This window comes from Cibotium barometz, chromosome 48 (genome assembly GCF_041138505.1).
Source record: "Cibotium barometz isolate CiBa-2024 chromosome 48, ASM4113850v1, whole genome shotgun sequence".
In the NCBI taxonomy this organism is placed as follows: domain Eukaryota; kingdom Viridiplantae; phylum Streptophyta; class Polypodiopsida; order Cyatheales; family Cibotiaceae; genus Cibotium; species Cibotium barometz.
The window spans coordinates 34184389-34200642 of NC_141093.1; the positions used below are offsets into that span (position 1 = coordinate 34184389).

The 16254-nt window shown below is 45.8% G+C and overlaps 1 protein-coding gene across 1 annotated transcript in view; it reads right to left on the reverse strand.

The window, feature by feature from the left end:
• Positions 1 to 624: 624 nt before the first annotated feature.
• The window catches only part of LOC147611110 (ubiquitin-conjugating enzyme E2-23 kDa-like), a 65805-nt gene continuing 50175 nt past the window's right edge, over positions 625 to 16254 (reverse strand). The window contains exons 3-6 of the mRNA XM_086785204.1: positions 12544 to 12658; positions 12305 to 12357; positions 12039 to 12167; positions 625 to 1140 (exon numbers count right to left, since the gene is read on the reverse strand). Coding sequence (XP_086641330.1) covers positions 1013 to 1140; positions 12039 to 12167; positions 12305 to 12357; positions 12544 to 12658 — 425 coding nt within the window. The 3' untranslated portion in view covers positions 625 to 1012. The remainder of the gene's footprint in view (positions 1141 to 12038; positions 12168 to 12304; positions 12358 to 12543; positions 12659 to 16254) is intronic.

The window sequence follows — 16254 nt, forward strand, 5'->3', positions numbered from 1 at the left end:
GTTTTAAGAAGTTAAAAGAAGCTTCTCACTTGATGTGTCCATCCTTCATGACTAAACACTACTTACTTTAATGGCCTATCTTCATTGTGGAGTCCACCCAAGCAAGTAAATGTTTCTAAATCTTAATATCACATACATCACCAACTCATAAGCATCATAGCTCAGCTCATAATTTCAAGGTTTTTGCTTTAAAAATGTTCATTGTTCACCCCAAAACAGCTGCTCCACAACGTTCACTAACACCTTGTCTTGCAACTTTCAAACAAATATATACAAGGTTGGGAAAGATTCGAAAAAATAAGCTCAAACCGTGCATTTTTGAAAACCTCATCCTCCACTGTTTCACAATCTGCCCAAAATAGGTGAGCATTTTAATGCTTCTGTGTTAATATTGAAGATCAAATTGCCACCAGAAAGAACTTCTGAGTGGATGAAACAATGTTCGTCACACTATCGGTTTAGTGGCAAGTCCCAAAAAGAATAGAGTACCATAAGCATCCACCAGTGCTTCTAAAAACAGTTTTTTGCACATTTTGAGGACTACATAAATTTGTGGCATACATAACATATATAAATGCACTATATACATAACATACATACACTAAATACATGCACAACATATACACATATACACTAGATAACGTGCATTATATTGTATAAATGCAGTGCATGCATACAAAGAAAGTATTACACATCCATGTGCCTGCGCGTGCATTGACTAAGACATTTGAAACAAGTTCGAAAATATTCTACAACCACAGAATGATGTTGAGGAATTCATGCCAAACACATCTACAGACAAAGATTAAAAACTAATAAAAAAATAATAGCCAAGGCCATCATCAGCACTGTACAGACCCACAATGTATTTACAGTTGGGTATTTTTAGATAGCCACAAGGCCACATAACATCTTCTAATCTCATTGCTGCAAGACCAAATACCCAAAAGGGAGATGGAAAAAATTCATCCCACCCTCACCCCCATTTACAAACATGCATCCTAAAGAAATGCTATGGATCTGATGACCCTGCCATTTCCTCATCACTGGATTCATACTCGGCATCGCTCAGCTCAGCATCACTGCTATCTTCCGGTGGGCTTCCGGTATCTTCAGCTTTCGCATATCTTTCGCAGTGTTCTGAGTAGCAAAATGCAAAACCATTAGAAGACAGTTCAGGCTTTGGATTACAACAAGCAGACAGTGCAATGCGCTCTAAACGATTGATGAGATGTTTTCAATTGGTATTAGTTAAAGGTTTCTGTATGCATAAATTTTTGCACAAAAAAGTAAATTAAATGCACTTGTGTTATTTTGCAGGAGCAAATAGATTGAAGTATTAATGGAGTTCCAATGAAAAGCCAAAAAAAATGCCTGTGTTTTGGGAGAATCAGTGTGCACCATGAATGCAGGCTGATGCAACATGCAGTCCGCAGGCCACAAATACTTGCACTAGTTGTGCAGACGAAACGCATGCAGACTACACCACTGTCCACATATGGCCCACATACACAGCTGCTGATGCCACGAGTAGCTTGCATGCTGAGCATATGGCTGAACGACCTCTGTGCATGGCAGGCTTACAGCATTCTGATGTAATGGTCACCTTCTGATGTAATGGTCACAGCACTTCAGGAAATTTTGTGCTGCCAAATAGGGCTTATTGGGTGGCCATAAAAAGCCTCAAACCTAGCTGTGTTTCCCAAGATAAATCATCGAAAGGATAAACTGGAGACCAAGACTGGCTGGATCCCATTCTGGAGGACCTTTGGCAGCAAGAGCACTGCAAGGAAAAAGAATGGAGTACGGTAAGCTGGCAAAGGATTACTAGCCCTAGAAAAGGTTTTAGGAAAGATCTTCGCCATCGAAAACCAATCCTTGAGACTTCCTGAGACCAGGCCCGTAAATCTCAAAGCAAGCTTAGCAATTAAGCATGATTAAACCACACAGGCTCGTAAATCTCAAAGCTTACTTACAGCTATTAAGCATGATAAAACCACATGAACCGATTATATACCATCCACAGCACATATGAAAGAACAACTTAACAAAAGACAAACGAGATAAAAAGTTGACACCACACATTGTCCCGAATGGGCCGAACCCCCTTGGGATATTTACTATCCAAGGAGTCAATGTTCACTAAAATGAACATGCTTCCTTGCACAAGAGAAAGAGAAGAGAAGAGGAAGAGGAATATGCAAGGGTCGGTTCGAGCACTAGCAATTAGCCAATCCTAATGGAGGGTTAGCTCCTCGACGTGAGGCCGCTAGGGACTCACTCCACCACCACTCGTGTCACTCAAGTGGAGCATCCACAAACTAGGTGTGGAGCAAAGAGAGGAGCTATGGAGAGCTCAACTCCTACTCAATGCCTTCATGGGTGCAAGAAACATGCACACGAGAATACTGGAATCACCTCGGAGAGAGCACCCACCAACCTGTTTCCTTGAAACAAGATGCCACCACGAACAGCAAGGAACTTTGCTTGGCCACGAATTCCTACACAAGTGTGCAGTGAACTCCAAAAATAGATGATGAGCAGCTAGACACACCGCGCCCATAATCCCCGACAGTGGACGGAACACATCATGTCCCAAAAGCCTCGAACAATGAACTCGGAACAGATCTAGTTCATAATCTCTGCTGTACCAAAGATAACCATGTCCTGCCAGATGTCTAATGCTTGGACCTCCGAATCACAGTCCCCATGCACCAGTAGGTGGAGCTGTAATCAGCCCCCTCTCCCGCCCACAAGCCTCTTCTGGTTGGAAGCACACGGGGGAAAGCTGCATGTGTACTAGAGAAGCACACCATCTGGGGTCTCCTGAGCCGGAAGTGCCCTGGGAGTCGTAGAAGAGGTACTAGAATCTGTATCACTATCCTTTGTCGTGTCTTTGCCTTTTCTCTGAGATAAAGCCTTGCCCTTGGTCTTGTCCTTCTTGGACAAACAATCTTTGGACAGATCGCCTCTTTTTCCGCAAGAGAAACAACGACTCCGACCTTTCTTTTGAACTGAGGAAAGTGCCTGGTCAGAACCGTTGACTGACACCTTCAACTTACCCTGTGAGATGAGAACGGACTCCTCCTCCAAAAGTAGGAAGCTAATATCATCAAAATCCAACTGAGTGGATGTGACTTGGCACCGCAAAGATCAAGAAATCACATCATAGCCTGGAGGAAGCTTAGTGAGGATAAGAGCAGCTAGCTAAGAAGAGGACAAAGCAGCACCCATAGCCAATAACTGGTCATGGATAACCTTGGCCCTCATGAGAAAAGATTGCATGGAATTGTTTTCAGGAAATAACAAGCCGTAGAGCTGCCCCTACAAGGTAACTGCCCTCATTGATGAATCTCGTGCAAAGAGATTCTTCAATTTTGACCATACCTGATGAGCACTGGTGAGAGTTTAAACTGCCGGTGTGAGACCTCCTCGGTGATGGTCCGCACAAGCACAGAATGCGCCTTCGAGTCCCGATTCTCCCAATCTTGTAATTCCACAACAAATTCATCCTCCTGATTCTAAGTCCACCACCTAGAGTTTTGAGGACGCTTGGGCTTCCTTTCAGTGCCCCTAAACAATGTCCCACAAACCCTTGTGGATGAACCAGATCCGCATCTGAAGCTTCCAATGAGCGTAGTTGGGTCCTGTCAACTTATCATCCTGGTTCATACAGGGGGGAGCCAAATCCACAGCAGCAAAGAACAAATCTCAGCTCTCAAAACACTTCTCTCAAGTGCTTACCAACGAAGCGAGGCACCAGGAACAATCAGGCCCCTCTCAAACCGTTGAGAGAAAGAGGCGGGACAGAAGCAAAACAGTCCAAGATCCACCCGGAACCTCCTACCAAAGGGTAGGGACGTGGAGGAAGAAGACAATGTAGGGCCACTTGTCTGGCAGCACCAAATGCAAAGAACTCAGCAAAAACAGATGCTGGTGCTGAAAACACAGCCACAACTTCACCTTTTGCCTCTGAAGAAGAAAACGCAGCTAAGTAAACTCCGGCTTGCCCCTGTAGGAGAAAACGCAGCCACCAAAACTGGCCGGCAGCAAACAGCAGGCTGGCTGGAGCTGAAAACGCAGCACAGTTGGGAAACGCAGCCACTTGTTGTCACAGATCTACAGCCGGGAGAGATGGAGAAAAACACATAGCAAAAGGAGGGAAAGGTGGGCAGATTTGCATAGTTTGGAGCAGCCTGGACCTAAGCATATGATACCATGAAGAAGAAAGCACAAGCGGAAGCATAAACAATAAACATATGAGAGAGTGCAAAGGAGATTGAGAGAGTTGGACAAGATCACCTTTTATAACAGCAATAAAGCTTTACAATGGCAATGGAAGAGTGAATAATGGGGAACTCCTTATATAGTGCAGGAGGGAACTGGCCGACTGCCTCTAGGGCTGGCCGACTGACCCTGGACAAAATAAATAGGAGAAAATAGATAAAATACCAAATAAATGGTAGATCCCCAAAACACTGAAATGCACAAATTCTAACTAGTCACTTATATACATGAGCTCTCTCTTTACAATGGCCGGTCGCCCATTCTATGAAGGGGACCGGAGCGGAGCACGCACACAAGAGAGGGAGAGGGAGAGAGAGAGAGAGAGACATGTGGGGGATAAGTCAACTCACAAAGTATGAGTGTGTGACTCCCCTATCACACATGTATATTTGCTCTAGTACACATAGTGCACTTAGTACATTAAAAGTACTAAGTGTACGATGTACTATAAAACTTATGGGCTTGTACACACTGTAAGGGTGGGCATAATGCCTTTACCCCAACAACCTCCCACTTAAAGGCAAAGTGCCCTTAAATGAAGGAAAAGAAAAATCAGCATGTACATGATAATATACAAGGCCATATCAAGGCTGAAACTGGCCTCATCCAATGTCCATCAAGTGTCTGCAATGAGCAAACCGCTCTGGAGGCAAACTCTTTGTCAACAAATCAGCCGGGTTGTCATCCATATGAATCTTAACAAGCTGAATCAGCTTGTTCTCTATCACCTCTCTGATGAAATGATCCTCCACAAAACGGGACAGCAGAGAGGATGAACAGGACCATTCAGGAGAAGGTCCGTTCTATGTTGTCACATGCTGCGTTACCTCATGGTTTTTGGGCTGAAGCTGTTATGATAGCCGTTCATCTTATAAAGAGGTCACCTAACACGAGGCTTGGTGGGACAGTGCCAGAGGAAGTATGGACAGGGAAGCCTCCGTCCTACAAGCACGTGAGAGTGTTTGGTTGCGTTGCGTACGTGCACATATGCAGGGAAATACGCACCAAACTTGATCCTAAGTCTCACAAATGCATATTCCTAGGATATGGTGACACAGGTGAAATGGGGTATAGACTTTGGGATCCAGTGAATAGAAAGATTATACGCAGCAATGATGTCATTTTTTATGAAACATGCATGTATAAGGAACGTGCAAGGCAACAGGAGCCTGGCAGAGTCATCTTTAATGATGATGGACATCATGGACAACAACCAAGGGCTGTAAATCAGCCATTACAGCAACAAAACCAGCCCTTAAATGGTGCTGAAAATGGTCCAAATGGACAGCCAGAGATGGCAGAAGATATCCCTATGGATATCCCACAGTTAGAGGAGATACCGGACATTGCATTTGCAGTGGGAGTGGTTACTAGATACATGGCCAACCCTGGCAAGAAGCATTGGGAAGCAGTGAAAGGTGTCATGAGATACCTGAAGGGCACACAGGATATGTGCATCTGCTTTGGCAAATAGGATGCATTAGTGCATGGTTACACGGATTCGGATTATGCCGGTCATCCAGATAACCGGAAGTCTACTACCGGTTATGTGTTAACATTCACAGGAGGTGCCGTGTCATGGATATCCAGGATGCAGAAGTGCACTGCCTTATCTACTACAGAGGCCGAGTATATTGCAGCCACAGAGGCTTGCAAGGAGGCATTATGGCTATCTCGGTTAGTGGTTGATTTGGGTTATACAGGGGATATTCCATTGTTGCATTGTGACAGTCAGAGTGCCATCCAGTTGGCAAAGAACCCTGTCTTTCATGCAAAGACGAAGCATGTGGATGTAAAGTATCACTTCATCAGAGAGGTGATAGAGAACAAGCTGATTCAGCTTGTTAAGATTCATACGGATGACAACCCGGCTGATCTGTTGACAAAGAGTTTGCCTCCAGAGCGGTTTGCTCATTGCAGACACTTGATGGGCATTGGATGAGGCCAGTTTCAGCCTTGATATGGCCTTGTATATTATCATGTACATGCTGATTTTTCTTTTCCTTCATTTAAGGGCACTTTGCCTTTAAGTGGGAGGTTGTTGGGGTAAAGGCATTATGCCCACCCTTATAGTGTGTACAAGCCAGGGAGCTAAAGAAGCTCAGCTGAAACAGTTAGGGTTTCATGTGGGAGACACACACAGAGAAGAAGGGAGAGAGAGAGAGAGAGAGAGAGACATGTGGGGATAAGTCAACTCACAAAGTATGAGTGTGTGACTCCCCTATCACACATGTATATTTGCTCTAGTACACGTAGTGCACTTAGTACATTAAAAGTACTAAGTGTACTATGTACTATAAAACTTATGGGCTTGTACACACTATAAGGGTGGGCATAATGCCTTTACCCCAACATTCTACAATTGGGAGCCCAAAACTGGTTCTTCTATCTCTATGTACACCTAGGCTTATTCTCATGGTCGGCTTTACACAAGTCGTTTGGCCAGCATTACACAAGTCATAAGCTCGATCATCCCATGTATCTTTTACATGAAGCACTTAGCACAGTTATATCAAAATGAGTCACATGAAGCATAACCATGCTTAAAAATAATGTTAACCAGTGTGGTTAACATACCCCCCTCCCTAATTCAGGTCCATCCTCGAAGCTAGTGGAATCAACAGTAGTAGAGGAAGTAGGTCTGAACGAAGTCGTACCGCGATTTACAATTGGGGGCCCAAAACTGATTCTTCTAGCTCTATGTATACCTAGGCTTACTCTCATGGCCGGCATTACACAAGTCGTAAGCTTAATCATCCCATGTATCTTTTACATAAAGCGCTTAGCACAGTTATATCAAAATGAGTTACATGAAGCGTAACCACGCTTAAAAATAATGTTAACTAGTGTGGTTAACACTCAAATACAAGCATGAGGGTGCTCAAACTAGCACCATGTTTCCAAATACATTAAGTGTGAAAACATTTGAAAAACAAAATCCAACCTCAAGACCGCAGGTCCTATCCAGGACAACTTCAAGAGGTAAGCCTCAGCCTCCGGTGGTTGGCACTTCCAGAGGGTCTCCGAATACACAGCCTTGTGTAGGCCATGACTTGCCCGACACAAACTTTAAACGACACAGGAATGCAATCATAGAGGATGAGCAATAGAGTTCAGGGACTTGAAGTATAGTGGACTAGCAACCAGCAGCAGCACGATGCTGGGCTACTAGTAGCGATGCTTACGAGCTTGAATGGATGCTCTAAATGATGGGGAAAAGCGACCAGCATTAGTTTAGCCTAACAGAATGGAAGTCCCCAAAGTGTTTTGGAGAAAACACCCCACACCCACCCCCATCATACATGATACCTTGGAAGAGGAGGAGGAAGGTCCGAGGAGACCGCCTCCAGTCCCGGGTCCCCGTTCAGATCCTCACCAGGGAGTAGAGAGAGAAGCAAGCTCTCAGGCAGTGGAGCACCAGGATCCGGCCGTGGGCAACCCTGCTGCTGGAGAGTGGCGGACGGTTGGCCCGCACCCAGGCCACCAGCCAACTACTAGACCTGAGTGTCGCCGCTGCACGCGCTAGGCTGGCAGAGTACAAGAGGATTCGGTTCTGTCAGAGAACCATTTCGCGCATTTATCACAGCACCCACCCGTTGGTGATGGGCCCCCTCGAACCACGGAGAGGGTCCCTCCAGCCCCTCCGATTTGGCGGCCGCTTCCCCACCGAGATTCCTCCTCCGGTTCTCAGGTTCAAGTGAGTCTAGCTAGCCCCATTGAACCCCCGACGAGGCCCTCCCAATAGTCTCCCTCTCCGATGGATCACTCTTAGCCGCTCCCTTCTCCTTCCTCTACGCCTCTCCATCCCCCCTCGCCTCCTCAAACCCCTCCCCCCACCTCCTCCACCATCCTCACCTCCGACTTTTCCCGTAGTGGTCCCCTTTGCCCCGTCCTCTTCCTCGAAGCCCGCACTCCCCCCCCTCCCGCCTCTCCAAAGCACTCCTGCCGCCCTCCAACAGCACTGGACCCGAAGCGGAGACAGCCGACGAGTTCCGTTCACCGTTTGATCCATAGATTCTCGAAGCCGGTAGAGACAACCATTGCCGCTTCCCCGGCGAGGGCTCTCCCACCAGAGTCCCCAAGGGCCCAGGTGGCTCCCCTAGGATCTTGGGGCTGCCTGTGGATTACACTTTCTTCCGACGTCTCCCACCTCTGGCCCTTGGCCACGATGGAGCTTGGAGGCTCAAGCCATAGGGACCAGGCCAAGGAGGTGGTGGCCTCCACCTTGGAGGTGCTGCTCTTTGTGTTTCTGCATATCTCAATCGCAGTACCACTCCCTCCCTCCCTCTTACAAGTTACAGATACCTCCATTGTGATCGATGGAGTTCAGAGTATGCCTACTCTCGCGCTCGGATAGAGCGGCGACACATGGAGGACAAGATCTGCACCTACTTGGTGCACCTTCGCGCCAAGACTGATAGTGATTATTCCCCATCTAAATCCACACCCAACACTGTTCGAGTGGAGGGCAGTTCCGATAGTTCCACTTCCCACAGAGATTGATATGCAGATAACCTCATGGAACATTCAGGGCTTACGGAGGCCTCAGCACTTTCAGAGACATAGAGCCACAACTGGGGGATCCATCGACATTCTTTTCCTCCAAGAGCACCACCTCTTTGAGGCGCGTACCCGCCACTACGGGAAGATTTTACCAGGCAGGAGCCACACTTTTTGGTCTCCCTCTTTTGGCCCCTCGGGGTCGCAGGGAGGAGTTTGTATTTCTGTAAGCGAGGAGCTCTTACCAGCAATGACAGGCTCGGGTGTCATAGTCTTTGGGCGAGCACAATGGGTTACTGTTGCGATTGGAGAGGATTCCATGGGCTTCCTCAACGTCTATGCCCTGGACACCGCAACAGGTAGAGCCATATTCTAGAGCACAGTTCGTCAAGCCCTTCCTCAGGTTCACTTTTGTTGCATGGGTGGAGACTTTAACATGATTGAGGCAGCCGAGGATAGACTCGGAGGAGGCACGGCCACAGTCTCAGGCACAAAGTACTCTGCATGGGAGGAGTTGATCCTAGCACTCAGAGGACAAGGTCCTTGGCAACTTCCAGAGTTTGGGCGCAACCCCGGGAGCTTGTGCTTCTCGCAGTCTGATTGGAGGAGCACCAACCCCAACCTCTCTCGAGTTGACAGATTTTATGTGGATGAGTGGGCTTGCAGCCATGGGGGCATGATCAGCATCTTGGCGGGTACTACTTTTTCGGATCACACTCCGGTTATTCTGACATTAGAGAATGTTAGCAGTCATCTCCTATCTGTATATTTACACCAGGGCCTCTGTTGTGGGTGTGCCTGCCCGATTTAGGTGTTTTCTCATTTTTCCCCACTCTCCATATTTTTTCCCTATTTTTTACCAGATGTGGGAGGCTGTTTTTTTGGCTCCTGGCTGATCCTTATGGTGGCCGACTGAGTCTGCTGCCCCCAGATAGTCTGCTGTAGCTGACCGACTTGGTGCAGATGCTGGCCGACTCCACACGTGTGAGGGCCAACTCTCTGAGGCTGGCCAACTGGAGCTGGTGCTGGTCGTGGGCATTTGGCTGTCCTACTGCTGGCCGACTGCTCATGTGGGGCCATATAAAATGGCCCCATGGCCCCCCACTTGTATCAATTATTCGGGATTTTCTTGTGTATATAGAGCAGAGTTACATGCCTCTCTCTCTCTCTCTCTCCTTCTCCATTGCTGTATTTTTCTGCACTGCGCTTGCTCTCGTGCTCTCAGATTTTGTCATCATCTCCGCTGCATATTCTGACATGGTATCAGAGCTCTAGGCTCTTGATAGATCTTGGGAACTGTGTGAGCAAGAGGGGGGCTGTTTTGTTGCTGATTGGTGGACTATTTTTGACCGTTCGGGAAGAGGAGAAGCAAGAGGAAGGCGGGCTGATATGGTGGACAGCCACTTGCAGGTTTAAGTTCTTTTTTTCCCCACCCACCCACCCTTTTCAGTTACACCCCCACAATGGCAGATTTACTTGAGATGGCTGAGAAGCACGTGAAGATCCCGACACTCCCCACGTTCCCAGTGGACCGTCAGTTGGACGGGAATAACTACGGCATCTGGAAGGTAATGATGGAATCTGTTCTGGAGTCTTATGACCTTGCTGATTTCATTGTTGTTGGGGTTCCACGGCCGGAGTTAGAGGAAGGGAAGTCCCCCTCGATTCAGAAGGAACGTGAGGCACATGCACAGTTATGGGATTGTGTCAATGCCAGGGTCCGTTCTTTCATTTTCCTCAAATGCACACCGCAGGTAATCAATCATATCAAGCATATGACGCTGGCCAGAGGTATATGGCAGCATTTGGCTTCTCTTTATAACAGGGTATCACCCATGAAGAGGATTTCCTTGGAAGTACAGATATTTTCTTTTTAGTATCAAAGCTCCAATACGCTTGAGATCTAAGGAGGCAAGCAAGAGGCAAGAACAAGGCAAGCAAGGAAGCAATAAGATGAGATCATGGTTTGACCTACATGGTTTGCGGATAGAGACACTACCACCCTTTCAGTACAGTTTGGATTGTCCATTTTTGGATCTCACCCGCTCAGAGCAAAACCGCGTGATCAGGATGGATATCATCAGAGTGGACACAGAGAGGACATGGACTAGCCCCCTTGAGCCCTTGGGCACAAAAATGGCTCATTACAAGAGCCATTTTCTACACCTCTCACCGGATGATTTTATCACCCGCCCGGCGTACATGGATGTACACCTATCACATGGGATACACTGTCCCATTGGAAAGATCCGGACCTCATCACACCAGCTGCGGATAGAGACAGGGCGATATGTGCATCAGATCTTGGATGACTGCATTTGTCAGCTATGCTACCAGGAGGTAGAGACAAAGGAACACTACATTTGCCGATGTACAGTCTATTATGAGATCCGAGGGAGATATCACTGCCTCTTCCGAGAGGGTTTTGGGCCGTTACGCAGGGTCATGAAGTTTGAGGATCAGAGAAGCCTGGGATTGTTTCCACTTGAGCTCAAGAGACACAGAGAGACCCTCTTGGCAAACAGGAGGCCGAGCCATGATGTACCTAGACAGAGGACCCTAACAGATTTCTTCGGCACCGGCACCAGTACCAGCAACCCAGCCCACACACCTCCTGATACCTCCTCCATTGGGCCATCAGGGCACCGACCACGCTCCCAGGGAGTCACCACTGATAGAGCAGTTATCTTATGTCGTGACGCCCACCAGGATCCCAACCACGGCATCCTCACCATCGCCAGATCAGAGCCATTATTGCTCGGCATCGGAGGCGCCTACCTCGCTTCTACGACCTCTCCATTCTAGACAGCCCCATGGCAGAGATACTTGATCTGAAGAGAGAGCAACACTTCAACTGATCAGCATACATGGATCTACCTGATATACATTTTTCAATATTTTCCAGTATTTTCTACTCAGTATCATCTCGGAGTCTTACAATTCTGTTCTTATAACTAAGGGACAATCAGTTTATTGTACTTTTTAGTCTCATTTAGTTGTTCTCTTTGATGAGACACCAACTTCAGATGTACTCTCAGTTTTGGGTCTCATAGGCCACTATGGCCTCTTAGAGACGTTAATATATCATTTCATTTCATTTCTCTCTCTCTCTCTCTCTCTCTCTCTCTCTCTCTCTCTCTCTCTCTCTCACACACACACACACACACACACACAAAAAGACAAAAAAGAAGGTAGAAGAGGTGCCTCATACACCAAAGAAGGTAGGAGAGGTGCCTGATGCAAATTATTACCTTTAACTGTTTGTTCATATTTTGCCTTGTCCCGCATCATTAACGCAGCAGCTTCACCGTTCAATGGATCTGATGGGTTTGGATACAGCAAAAGCTGTGGAAGAAAGACTTCAAAAACGTTGATGAGATCTGCATGTATAACCAAGAAGCAACTGAAGTAGCTTTCTCAGCCTTGAAACAAAGGGCCACACAACCGCAATGCCTCGTATCAACAAATCTACGAATAAGCACACTCCCCCTCGTAGCTACTAGGGAAGACGGCTTACCAAACATTGGGCTCCATGTTTGATTAATCACGTCTAAACACACTGACCCAGACCTGTTTTATGCAAAACACCACCCCGATCTTTGGCATCAGAAGCAAAATATATGTTCCTCCTCTTCTTTCCTGTAGTTAGTAGCATGTAGTCTCTCAGAGAGCACAACAGTGGGCAATTATACCCACTGTAAAATGGCCTATGTGATATAATTATATAATAAGAGATAAACGAATGAATCCACTCACACTTCATCGACATTCGGATGAAATATCTTGTTCACAAAGCCAATTGAGGGAGATTTGTAAGGGTATGAATCTGGTAACTCCACTCTCACCTTCCACACTCCATTTTGATAAGGACCTGCATTTTAGACCAAGAACTCTATCTCTCTCTCTATCTATCTCTCTCTCTCTCTCTCTCTCTCTCTCTCTCTCTCTCATAATCATGTTTCAGTTTTCAGTTTTCACATTCTTTTTTAGTTTTTCCATGGCACTATATACCCATGGTATCATTGTACTATTCATGGTCTCATAGGCCCTTCTGGTCTTATCTAGACGTTACAAGATTTTTCTTTCTTTCTCTCTCTCTAATGCAAAGGCTGGTTGATTACATGATCAAGCTCCAACATGCACCCTCTGCAAGGCCACCTAAGATTGCATGGGAAGCAAGCTGCAAGTTCAGAAGACCCACAAAAGAAAACTCAGCATGGATAGTGGTTTGCTAGATGGGATGCTCAACACCTTACTAGACCCACTTGTTGGTGAAGTGTTTCACCAGCGGCAGTATTTGACTATACAAGAAAAGAAAAATGGATCCAAGTACCAGCACTACACTTCACATATTAGTCAATCACACATTGTTTTCCTTTGCAGTAAGAAGCCCACTACTTGATAGATCATAGAACTAGTGGCACAATATGCAATCCGCACAAAAGCTGCCATCCGACTAAACTCTCATCATTTGAGATATAAAACGGGCCCATGGCTCTACACCCGCCCCGACTTGGTGTCCATTTGAGGCTTTCTAGTGGATCCCGAGGGGCACTCCTGTCCTTTTATCTGGGATGCCAAGTGGGCATTGATATCTCCCCAGAGCAGCAGCTCGCCCCTCTTCTTCTGAGCATTCAGAAGAAGCTTCTGTACTGGAGTTCTGCGAGGCTCTCCTTAGCCGGCCGAGTGGTGGTGGCCAACCAGGTCCTTCTTGCCACCATGTAGTACATTATTTCTTGTCGGGCCTTCTCCCGGGCATGCATTGGTTAGGTACAATGGTTGATCCGGAACTTCTTGTGGGCCGGCAGTGCTAGGAGGCCTACCCGGGCCAAGGTGGCCTAGAGAGTGATCATTCAGAGAGGGCCTAGGCATCATTGACCCCCCCCATTCAGAGCCGCGCTGTAAGCCCAGCGGGGCGTGCAGTGACAAACTCAACCATGCGTCCAAGAGATAAAGATATAGAGAGAGAGGGGAGAGATAGAAGGGAATAGGGATCTTGCAGAGTACACCACAACAGGCCCCGCCCCCTTTCAGGAATTTATCCAAGAACAATCCACGGGCATGCTGGCCAGGATCAATACAATCAATGAATACAAAACAAACACATATGCCGATGTAGGATATCCAAGTCGATGTCAATGTCGAGGCACGAGATCTCTGATACCCAACACACCACGGGGATGACCCACAAGTATCTCTCACCGGGCTAGTACCAAATCTAATATCCAAATCCAGATCCAATGAATCCAAATCCAAATCCAAATCCAAGTCCAAGTCCAGATCCAAGTCCAAATCCAAGTTCTATGTCTAAGTTCATGTTTCATACCCAAACTTCATGCCCAAGCTATATATCCAAGTTCCATGCTTCATGCCCAAGATTTATGCCCAAGCTATATATCCAAGTTCTTTTTGTAAGTTCCATGCTTCATGCGCAAGCTTTATACCCAAGTTCCATGTTCATGTCCAAGCTTCATGCCCAATGCCTTTTGGTCTCACCAATGCTCCTGCCACGTTTAATCGTATGATGGATAGGATATTCCGACCCCATCGCAAATTCACAGGAGTATTCTTTGATGATATCTTGGTTTTCTCCAAGAATGAGCAGGAACACAGAACTCATTTGGTCACAGTGTTCGAAGAATTGCGGAAGCATAAATGTGATGCTTGTGGTGATTGTATAGGAGCTGTCCTAAATCAAGAAGGGCATGCAGTTGCATACGAGAGCCGTCGTTTGCATGATGCTGAGCTTCATATGGATATCTATGAGAAAGAGCTCTTGGCTGTAATTCATGCCTTAAAGATATGGAAACATTATCTTCTTGGGGCTGAATTTGTAGTCAAGACAGATCATCAAAGCTTGAGATATTTTCTATCTCAAACAAAGCTTTCAGAGAAGCAGATGAGAATGGCAAACTTTCTTTCCATGTTTCATTTTCAGATTGTGCATACTCCAGGAAAGAAAAATGTGGTGGCTGCATTATCCAGGAGGCCTTATGTAGCTGCAGTCTCAGTGGCCTCTTTTTGGAGACTTATCTGCTATGCGAGATTTGTATCATTTGGATGCTGATTTTTGCCATATATGGACTGATTTGATGGCTAGTCATTCACATGCCTCTTATATTATCAACGAGGATTATCTTATGAAGGATAATTGCCTATGTGTGGTGAAGGATTTGCGTCCAAAGGTTATGGAGGAATGTCACGCTCCACGTTATGCTGGTCATAGAGGTATCATGCCTACTACACGCATGATTCAGAGATATTTCTTTTGGCCAACCATGCGTAAAGACATTGAGGCTTATGTGCGTGCATGTATTACTTGCCAAAAGGTAAATTTGACAGGCAAAAACCTCCAAGTTTGCATGGTCTCACAAACCTCAAGCCATCACATGCAAGGTGTTTGACCTATTCCACCTTTTGTTTGCTTCACTTGCAAGGGTGTGCGGTCATCCTCTATGCAAGAAAGAAGGTTTGCAACCAAACCAAAGTACACATGTTCTTATTCTCACATGGAGTATACACATACACCATCTCACGAGGGAGAAGGTCTCACCATAGAAGCTTGCTTGAGTAAGAAGTTGATTAATAAAATGATGAGTGATTATTAGTTATTGTAATTAGGACTTATAATTATCTTAATAAAATGATAAGTGGTTATTAGTTATTGCAATTAGGACTTATAACTATCCCATATTTTTCACACTCACTTATTATGGCAAAATATGATGGATTTATCGATCTTATTCAATTCATGCAAATGTTTGAGTAGCGATGCGAAGCATTTGGAAATCCAGATTGCCCTACCAAGGTACATGCATTTAATCTATGCTAAGTGGCCAAGGTCAGTAGATGGTTTATCACTTTGATACCTACAATTAAGGTAAATATCAAAACTTTAAAGATATCCTTTATCTATAGATTCTTGAGACAAGGCCCTAGGTGGAGTGCTATAACAACAAAACTCTACATGATAGATCAGAGACTTGAGGAAACCATACGAGATTATATCTTACACGTGAAAACCATAAACTCATAATATGAGGACTAGTAAAACCTTAATGACACAAAAATGAAGTGATCTTTCCTCATGGGATTAAAGAATAACACTTTGTACAATTCGATTATAGTCTCAAATCTAGATTGTTTTGATCAATGTCGCAAAGAAGCAAATTCAGTTAGACGACAACATGATGGAAGATACCATGGAGATGAACTCTTCCTCATCTAAACCAGTGAAAGGAAGGAGCAAAGAGACATTGATCTCTGAGATGTCCATTACAAAATTCTATAATGCCTTGGTTGAAAACTTTGAAAGTCATTACAAGAAAGTGGATGATCTAAATTGTTAGTAACCCTTATTACGACCCCTTTCTCTTTAGGACAAGAGAAATACTACACAGGGCGGCTAAACAAGGAGTCCTGCCCTTCTACTGAGTAAGTAATGACAACACATTGTCCAATTAGCTT